At 38.5% G+C, this 10200-nt stretch overlaps 1 protein-coding gene across 1 annotated transcript; it reads right to left on the minus strand.

Moving 5' to 3' along the window:
* Positions 1-1408: 1408 nt before the first annotated feature.
* Positions 1409-1738, minus strand: LOC143588545 (small ribosomal subunit protein eS28). The gene is made up of 2 exons (XM_077069521.1): positions 1729-1738; positions 1409-1637 (listed from the first exon to the last, which is right to left on the minus strand). Exon 2 carries the CDS (start codon positions 1634-1636, stop codon positions 1439-1441), a length of 198 nt encoding a protein of 65 aa, XP_076925636.1. The 5' UTR covers position 1637; positions 1729-1738; the 3' UTR covers positions 1409-1438.
* Between the last annotated feature and the right edge of the window lie 8462 nt (positions 1739-10200).

The raw sequence follows: 10200 nt of genomic DNA on the forward strand, positions 1-10200 counted from the left end.
ACATCCATGGAAGTATTGTTATTATTACCTGGTTTTAACTTTGAAGTATATTTTATGTGATGCTTCTACCAAAGCCAAGATTGAATATCAAATATCCATATGAAATGATCTTATAGTTGAGCTTGTTTGTATGTGTATTCGTCGTTGAACTGTGGCTTATAAAAACCAGGTAACTCGTTTGATGCTAGGGGCAGATAAAGAAACCCAAAGAACCCAGTTCATTCATCTAATCAAATATAGACCATATTTTTTTTTACCGAAGTACTAATGAATTTGCCAATTAGAAGTGTTGCTTTTAGCCATAAAACCAACTGTGTTCCAAACCAATCTATCACCTATGCACACACAATCATTTCATTAATCTTTTTACTAATACGGGTTCATAGAACCAAACTCCTTAACCGATTGAGTTTGCTAGTTTACTAAGATGCATTCAAAGGTTTAACAATGTACCTGATGATGAACCCAGCAGGTGCCTCTATTTTGCAACTACATGGCATGACGCCTAATGTACCCAAATATGATGGAACGATAATTTTCTCTTACCTTTGAGTAAGGATGAGCAAGAAAACAGTTCATAACCGTTATAACCAAGGATCCGAAACCAAACCGGTGCCTCAAAACCACTAAAGTGTGTTACCTTACGGTTCGCGGTTTTCAGTATTTGCATTAAACGATTCCCAGTTCAGTTTCGGGTAAAAAAGACACGCAACTATAAAAACTTATTTAGCAATTTTGCAAAGTTTGAACAGCCCATTTGAAAAATAACGACTGAACCGGTTCTGCCATAAAACCAAATAGTGAGAACTGACTTTACCGGTTCTAGTACCGAACCAGTCTTACCATAACAGGTTCTGGTTCTGGTTCTAGTTTTCAAAACATTTTCGATTCTAGTACGGTTCTCACGATTCTTAACTATAGCACAGCCCTACTGTTGAGGGTTTGAGTGTTGATGAGTATAAAATACTGGGTGAGCTAGTTCTAATACCATTATGATACACGAACTATTTCTACCCAAGAGAACCATCTGAACCGACCCAAATCACCGTCACAAAAACTTATGTATTTTAATCCGACCTGATCCCAACCAAATCACTGACCCCAAAAACTTTTAGGTATGTAACTTCGGTCAACCCTGGTAAGTGGTAACCCCTGTGATTTAGTCAAAGCTTCACCACTACTTACCACCCCACCGCAATTACTACAACACTGCCTAGCATAGAGAGTCCAAATTCCAATACCCAACTCATTACTAACTTAATAAATAATCTCAAACAACACTATCGAATAACAAAGATAAAATTTCAACTTCAATCACATATTACACTAATAATATAAAGCTTCTCAAACCAAAACATCAAGTCTGAAACTCAAAACAAACATCAAAAGCAACAGCAAAACGAGCGTAAGAATTAAACCATTTGTAACGACAACGGAATCAACGCAACCTCCTAGCCTCTCTCTCGGACTCGAGCAAAGTAAGCACATCACCTTCACGGACCGGTCCTTTAACGTTCCTCATGATGAATCGGTTCTGGTCATCCAGAAACTTCACTCTGACTTGTGTCACCTGACCTCTTGAACCGGTTCGGCCCATCACCTTCACCACCACTGCGTGCTTGATCTGTGTGTCCATCCTGTTATTCAATTCGTGATTGTAAACGTTAAGTTTATGTAATAATAAAAACAATTAGGGTTTGAAATTGACGAATGAAGAGATTGTGTTACCTGATGATGCGGCTGGTTAATTAGAATGAGGATATTGAATGAATGATGAAACCCTAGGTGAAGGTTTTATATTGGACAAGTATAAAGCTTGTTATTATTTAGTGGGTTGGGCTTAAGTTTCAAGGCCCAATACAAAGAGCCCGGTTTATAATTTTCTAATTTAAAAAACAAATTCACAAATTGTTAACGTACTTAGAACTTAGATTTGGTTATTATATGGAAATAAAATGTATTAGATGTGTACAAACATGGTATATTATCAGGAACTGGTTTCGGGTATGATTAAGCAAAAGCCAAAAACAGGTCAGGTAGAAAATGGTATAGTTGGGTATTTGACACGGGTTTTGGGTCGGGTACAAGTCCGGGAGAAACCCAAAACCAGATCTTACTTAGTACGGGTAGGAACTGATTCCGGGTCGGTTCCGGGATTGGGTATTATGGGCACCCCTAAAATGGATCATTACGATTTCATTTCTTGGTTTGGTTACTATGTGGAATTGAGTGAATCGTTGTTTTATGTTGTTTGATAGGTAAGAACTCAACCCAAAAGACTAGTCTGATAGGTGAGGGAACCGATGTGGGACGAGTCCCATACCTTGCAATGGTTTCAGTTCGTAACAATGCACCATCCTTAAGGGCCAACGTCCTCGTTGGTCACGGATGGCTCATTCCAGGCCACCACTCCGAGTCCTCGTTGGTCACGGCTGGCTCACTCCAGGCCACCACTTCGAGGTTGGCTCTGATACCAATGTTACAAGCCAAACAGAAGAACTCAACCCAAAAGACTAGTCTGATAGGTGAGGGAACTCGTTTGGCTTATAAACCCCACATCAGTTGCCCAAACAACCGATGTGGGACAAGTCACATACCTTGCAATGGTTTCAGTCCGTAACAGTTTAATAGTTAAGAAAAGTGAAGAAACGGAATACAAATGTGGTGGTGTCAGTAGTGGTGGTGGTGGAGGAGGGTATTGGAAGAATCAGATGGAAAAAAGAGATGAAGGAATGATTTTAAAGTGTTTAGAGAAAATGTAATATTTGGTGTAATAGGTAATTTCACTTAATTAATTGACCAACTAAATAACTTTTGTTTTCTTCATAATAGTACGTTACATTTCTATATCAAAATAAACGGTTTTTTATGTAACAATAAATGGTAAATATATCTCATAAACAACCATCTTGTATATAAGATAATAAATTATAACCTTAAAAAAATGTACCTTGAAACCACCGAGTGAGCACATGAATCATGAAAGATGGGCAGATGAGATCTTATCCTCTTCATCTCAAATTCCAACAATTTCAATCTTATCCTCCAACCATCACAACAATATCATCAAACTAAAACTAAAACTATAGACCTTCATACACACCACACCACACCACACCACACACCACACCACCACCGTTAGAAACCAAGATGACCAAACTCAAGCTCTCTACCAACTCTTTTCCATGATCATCAACATCCTCGGTTCTCCGCCTCTTCCGATCCCATTCCCGTTGCCTGCAGCCTTCTCAGGCCCTACCTTAGCTTCTTCATGGCCACGAGTGTCTCCGATTGCATTCGGCGCATTGTTTATATGGATTTCAATGGCTTTGATGATGTTTGGAACCACAATAATCATTATGGGGTTCTTGCTGATGCCTCAAGTTATTGGTTTGGTCATGTTGTTTTATTCCCTCCTAGGACTAGTGTTTCAGGTTTGTTGTCGTGAACACAACATGTTTGACATGTTTTAAGGATGTTCATACAACATTAGTTGAGTTGATAGTTGTTGCACTTGGACAAATAACAAAAGTAAAAAAGTTGATGTTAATGTTGACTCATTTCTTTGTATTTTGTTTTAATGTAACATATTTTTTTTTTCTTTTTATCATTTGTCATATACTCATCTTCTAATGCATTTGTTATTTAAAGTTATATATTTTGAATTGTGTTTAATTACACCGGCACACACCATACAGAGGGTTTATGTGAATGTTGGTATGATATGCCGACTTCAATTAACTGAACCACGAGGTTACGAACATAAAAAAACTGAACTAAACATGAGAATCATTCTGAGAGATGAGAATCACTCGGATATCTGAGAGGACTCTAGAATAATTTGCAAATCGAGAGTGCACGGCTTGATCAGCTTGTTTAGTAATACCCGCGCAAGTGGCTCAGTTTGTGAATTAGCAAACAAATTCAGCAACAACCCGATCGTGAAACCGATAATCAACAACGGGTATTTTGGCATGCACCTTGGATATTGTTAAAAATTAAAAATATATAGTTTGTCATTCACCCGGATCAAGGGGCAAAGCATAGCGAGGGCTAGTGGTGGCATTCGGGTATGTAGGGTAGTTTGCCATTCACCCAGGATACCTGACCGAGATTGTGCAAATCAGAAGACATCCTTTTTTTGAAGTACGAATGGTGCTAATTATTATAACGTTTTATGAGTGCTATATAATTACATGTAAATAAACTTCTCTTGCTTGATTAGATTACTCTTCACTGTCTCTATATAATTTGAAACCGGTGTATGTTTTGGGTCATTCACTGAGATATATAAGAGCATGTGTGCACGAGCGATTTCATCATGCCCCGGTATGCGTCTTTAAGTTTTGACACGTATTGTCAATGTTTCTTGTAACATCCGACCCTCACACCATCAGTATCGTCCGCTTTGTCCTCGAAGAGTTCACGGATTTACTTTCTGGTTGCCCAGTAAATACTTTCGAGGAGGTCACACATCCTGCTACTACTCCCACCTTGATATGTTTGACTGTGGACTTTTACTCTTGTCCACTAAAAGTAACTAAGGATAGAATTTTGATAAGATGACCACTAATGCTTTGCCAACGTTTGTTGAAGTGGGCCGAGAACAGCTGATGTTCTATAGTAATCCTTGGTAAATTATAAGTAATCTTATCAGCAAGATTCTCACTCGGACATTTTTATGTTTATTGGTGTGGGTCTCATTACCGACGGAGGGTGAACAAGAACACGAACACGAGATTTGATCAACACACGATCGACTCTTTTATTAAGAAAACGTCAAACAAGAAAAACTTAATTATTACTAACACAATGAACCTATGGTATATATAAACCCACGGTTCCTAATCCCATACTAACGCAAATACACAATTTGAAACCAAATATAGTTAGGATTAAAGATAAGACTAACTTATCTATAATAATAAACTTATTATTATTATATTAAATATTCTCCGAGATATTAGGAGACTTCAATATGATTTGGTGTTGGACACGTTTAACATTGTGCAATACTTTCTAGTCTAAAAATGGCAACCTCCATATATTTCTTATATGGAAAATTATTGTTTGAGTGTGGTCTACGAGAAGAGTTGATACTTTGCTCGAGGATAAGACTTATATATCCATGATCCCGTTATGCATGTTTGTAGGTAATCTATCGATAAACATAATGTTGTTAATCAGTATGTCATGGATCTATCAAATCAAGTTACCCCGACTAAATTTTTGGCGAGTGAAGAGGTAGGTCCCAGCAGAGCCCAGTTGGACCCGCAAGACTCACCTTGAAGAGGGACGTCTGCGCAGAAACCAACTGGATCCGCAGGACCCACCATGCTCAGAGACGTGACGTCCTTACGCGCAGTACGCAAGCTGTTCCCGCAGGAAATGCCTCCCAATGGTGAAGGACTCCGCCTGTTCCCGCAGCTTCGGATACAAGCCATCAGGGAAGGCCACCCGCGCAGCAAGGCTACACGCACAAGGCACTTAGCTCTCAATCACTCAGTGTCACCTGAAGGAATGAGCAAAGCCGGGAACAATCCCGCACAAGGGCGGGAGGGGGAATACTCCCGCCCAAATAAGCTAGTCCGTATGATACGGGAAGATCTTCTGTACTGTACCTGACGAGGTATGGGCAAAATATCTGACTAAAGATACGACAGCTTATTGACAACAGTATGGCGAGCAGCATGCTCCTGTACTGTATGTCACTATTAGCCGCTGCCTACTCACCAACTCCTGTCATACCACGTGCATAGCCGGCAGTTGGTGGAAAAGGAATAGTACACAGCAGGCCTGGTCACTATCAGCCGCTGCCTACCCACCAACTACCAGCAGGGCACGTGCGTAGGCCACTGTTGATGGAACAGGAATACTATTCAGCAGGCCACACCTCCTTGGAAACCTACCTTCGGCTATAAATACCACAAATGGTATGACCATCTCATCTTAACATATCTTATCATATTATACCTGATATCTGCTCTAGCAATCTCTTAATATACATTTATATTTAAAGAGCAATCTAGTCTGATTCTCACGCCGGAGGGTGGTCACAAGGAGGAACCCCCCCCCCCCTTCTCAGTGACAAGCTCACGATGTCTGTTTTGCAGGTTATCAGAAGAACCATCTTTACCGGGTCTAACCCCTCGTGGGAAACAGCTATCTAACCCCCAGGTTACCCGTAATCTGCCCGGGGTCCGGTTAGTGTTTCTTCAGCGAGTATCAACAACGAATTCTCATCGACAACCCTCCAACGATGGTTTTACGAAGAAGCCAGGTGATCCTGGTTTATTTTGTCGTATGTTTTCGATGATTTTTTTGGCTTGCAAACAGCATGCAACATCGACTATTATTTATTACTATTTCAAGTGGTTAATATTATGCTTATTTAATCGTTTTAATGGTTGCTTTCAGTAATTTGTAATTTAAATAATATTACTAAAAGATCAAATACAAGATTGGAGCACATATATCTCAGCTTTTGTCTTACAAGAATTAAAAATATACACCATGTACAACGTAAAATTATGTTACTACTTACTACCCAAGGGTTCATATATTTTTGAGACATACATAAAAATTAAGAACACCAAACGATTGATTTCATATAGAATTTTTAGTATATCAATCAAAGCTCATAGACCAAATTATGTTACTACTTACTACCCAAGGGTTCGACATAACTTTTTGAGACATACATAAATTTCTAACACTGATTTATGATTGCTTATCCTAACAATTTATGTACTATTTGTGACCAAAATAAGTTGTTTAGGAAAATGTTCATTATTTATTCCATCCTATTCTAGATTTGACGATAATTGTCAATTTTTTGAATTACAAGTTGTCTTTTAAATATAAATAAACGCGTAAGTTAGGACAATCAAAGATGAGATGTTTTGAACTAAAAAAAGTTAAAAAAAACGCTAAAAGTTACAGAAAGCGTTTAGTGATGAAACTAGAGTAATACGTTAGGGGATTCAAGTTCAACAACTAAAACCAAATCACATTATCTGGCTTGTCAATACTTTTCCTTTTGCTGCTTACGACCTTGTAACTCTACGTGTAGCTTAAGTTAAGCTGTTTTATATTCCAAACCTATATGTCATGTTTTCCTATGTCAAGTGATTTAAATAAGAGTATGCCGATTTGTAGATCAGCTCATTAATTTTAACACAAAAAAGATTAATATTAACCATTAAGCATCATGCTCATAATACCTACACATGCTTGGTCACTAAGATAATGTGTTATTCTACTCCAAGTTATCATCCTTTCAAGATCCACCACTAAAGAAAAGCAAACATGATATAGATCATTAGTAAGCCATCCACCTTTACACCAACATACATCACTTGCTTTCCTTAAATCTTTTCTTTGCACAAATCATATTCACAAATCTCTTACCCACATTTTATGCTTTAAAAAGCCAACAAAAAGAAACACTCTTGGGATCAATAATTGTATTCTTAATGAAGAAAAATAGTAAAAGTATAATAAAGCATATTAAAGCCCCCCCCCCCCCCCCCCCCACACACACACACACACAACCCACAAAACATACCTTACCTCCCTTCATTAGTTTCCATTCTTTTTGTCCATTTCAAGTTTAGTATCCTCTCCCTTCATCACCAAGTAACCAAGTCCTTATACATATTTGCAACTCAAATACTCCTACTTACACTTCAAAAAAACTATGTAGTTTTTATTCATACATAAAAAATATTTGAGTGAAATATGCATACTGATTGGGGCCTGCGGCTGTTGCAGTGATTATGTTCATATTATTATCTCCAGGGCTGCTATTTCAACTACCCGCAAGAGCACGAGTGGTAGAGTTTGGGAACTTGCAAACCAGTGGCATATCGGTCCTAGTTCATGCGGTTTTGTACTTTTGTATTTACACCATCTTATGTGTAGCTATCGGTATTCACATTCGTACTTGATGTTAATCGAGGCGTTATGTTCTATACGTTTTATTTTTATTTGATGTGACTGTCTTTTTATTTCTGGAATTGTAATTTTAACTCGGATATTGCAACGTACGGATGCGTTTTGATTGTGTTGTTATTGTCACACAACGTTTGTTAATTGTGTTTTTGTTTGTTTTATGAATATGTTTATAGTGGGAATATAAATCTATAGACCCGGATAACCTAGCTAGATGGATCACTAAGAGGTTGTTTGGGTTTGTAGGTTGTCAGATTGTATTGGTAATAATCTCACAACAGATGATTTCAGTGTCATAAAAGATTAAAGACATTGAACTTTTGTCTACCTCGTGTTTTTGATTGTCATGTATATATTTTCTCGGTTGATTACGTTTATACCAAGATCGAAGTAAGTTTAGAAGTTGATCCATAGTAACATTCCTTTTAAGTTTGATCAATAAGTAGATAATTTTTGCAAAACAATTATGATATAAGAGGTGGTAGACATTTAAGTTATTTTACCAAATGCCTTATTTCCAAATCTAAACTTCACTGATTTATATGCTTTTAACCTTTTAAAGAAGGCGTGTATAATGCAATATGCTTATATGATTTTGTTGGTTAGCAGTTCAGCACAAAGTATTTATAATGTGCCTTAAAGTTTTAAGGTAACAAGTTTTCAAGATTATAAAATATCATCTTAAAATACTTGTAAGTCGGATGTAATACCTTGATTTTGAATGGACTTACAACTTCCATGGATTTCAGTGTGAGTGTATCAACTTATAAAAGTTATTTTTCATTTGATAATGTGGAGTAGCTCACTTGATACTCTTAGGGGGTGTTTGGTAGAGGGATTTGATTGGGGAAAAATGGAATTAGAAATATTTCTTTTGTTTGTTTTCCACTTTTCATTTCTATTTCTCTTTCTATTTCTCTAAAACTAGAGAATTCCATTTCTCTTTAAAACAAAGAGAAATCCATTTCTCAGCAGCCTCCTCATAGCATGTCACCACCCCGTCTCCGGCCACCACCTCGTCTCCAAGTCTGCAACCGCCACCTCGTCTCCAAGTCTGCAACCACCACCCCGTCTCCGCCGTTCGCAGTAGTGAACACAGAGATGGTAACCGGTTGTAGGTTGCAGGTGGTACGGGTGAACGGAGATTAGGGTTTCAAGTGGTGGTTCGTGGTAGGTTAGGGTTTTCAGATGGTCGGGTGATTGTGGTCGCAGGTGGGTGACAGTGGTGGTGGAAATCGGCGGTGGTCGCAGGTAGCTTCTGATTATCATCATCATCATCGCCACCACAACCACCACCACAAAATCTCCAAAGAGGCAGTGATGACAGATTTGAGCCTCCTTTTTCTATATCTTATGTTCCAAAAATTTGAATCTTTTTAATTTCTTGTGTACTGTGGTTGAAGAAGGGGATTTGGTGGCGGCAGCCGGTGGTGGTGGGCTGTGGTTGAAGAAAGGGCTGTGGTGGTGGTGCTGGTGGTGTGGGGCTGTGGTGGTGGGGCTGGTGGTGGTGGTGGGGCTGTGGTGGTGGTGCTGGTGCTGGTGGGGCTGTGGTGGTGGGGCTGCGGTGGTGAGTGGTGTCAGGTTGGGTGGAGGTGGGGTTGGGTATGGTAGAGTTCTCTGTTTATTTTCTCGTGTACCAAACAAGAGAAATTATTCTCATTCTCCATACCAATTCTCTTTCTCTACAATTCCATTTCCATTTCTATTTTCTCTCCTTTTCCATTCTCTGTACCAAACACCCCCTTAGTGAAAGATCTTGGTTTCTAAGGCTATGTGTAGTGGAGGGGTTAAAAAATGAGGCGTTTGCGTCATGTGACGCCCAGTCAGCAAGAGGTGAGAATTTGTTTTTGGGGTGTAATGGTGTATGGGCCACAAATAGTAATATAACAATATATATATAACACACATACACATATTAATATAATAATAATAAAATTAATGTGATGGCAGGCGACAAATTCACCTCGCCACCGCCCTTTTTCGCCCCAAATTCGTCCAGAGGGGTGGTGTGCACCACAAAAGTCGTCCCAATTCGCCACAAAAATCGTCCCAGTACGCATGGCCTAATTAGTACTCTAATCTACCATTAAGAAAAGAAAAGAAAATTGTTTTACTTTTATAAGTTTTATTTTATATGATAAAGTTACCTTTTAATAGATGACTTATTTCATTTGTTACATTCTAGAATCGATTTTTGGTTGAAAAAATAAATTCAGAAAAGTATTGTCCCTTTAAAGCAATGTGCAA

The sequence above is a fragment of the Bidens hawaiensis genome, unplaced genomic scaffold (genome assembly GCF_021521415.1).
Source record: "Bidens hawaiensis isolate Kalapana, Puna unplaced genomic scaffold, B.hawaiensis_p1.1 tig00036431_1, whole genome shotgun sequence".
NCBI lineage: Eukaryota > Viridiplantae > Streptophyta > Magnoliopsida > Asterales > Asteraceae > Bidens > Bidens hawaiensis.

Coding starts and splice junctions, on each gene's coding strand:
- LOC143588545 (XM_077069521.1), bottom strand. CDS start 1,636: ATGGACACACAGATCAAGCACGCAGTGGTGGTGAAGGTGATGGGCCGA.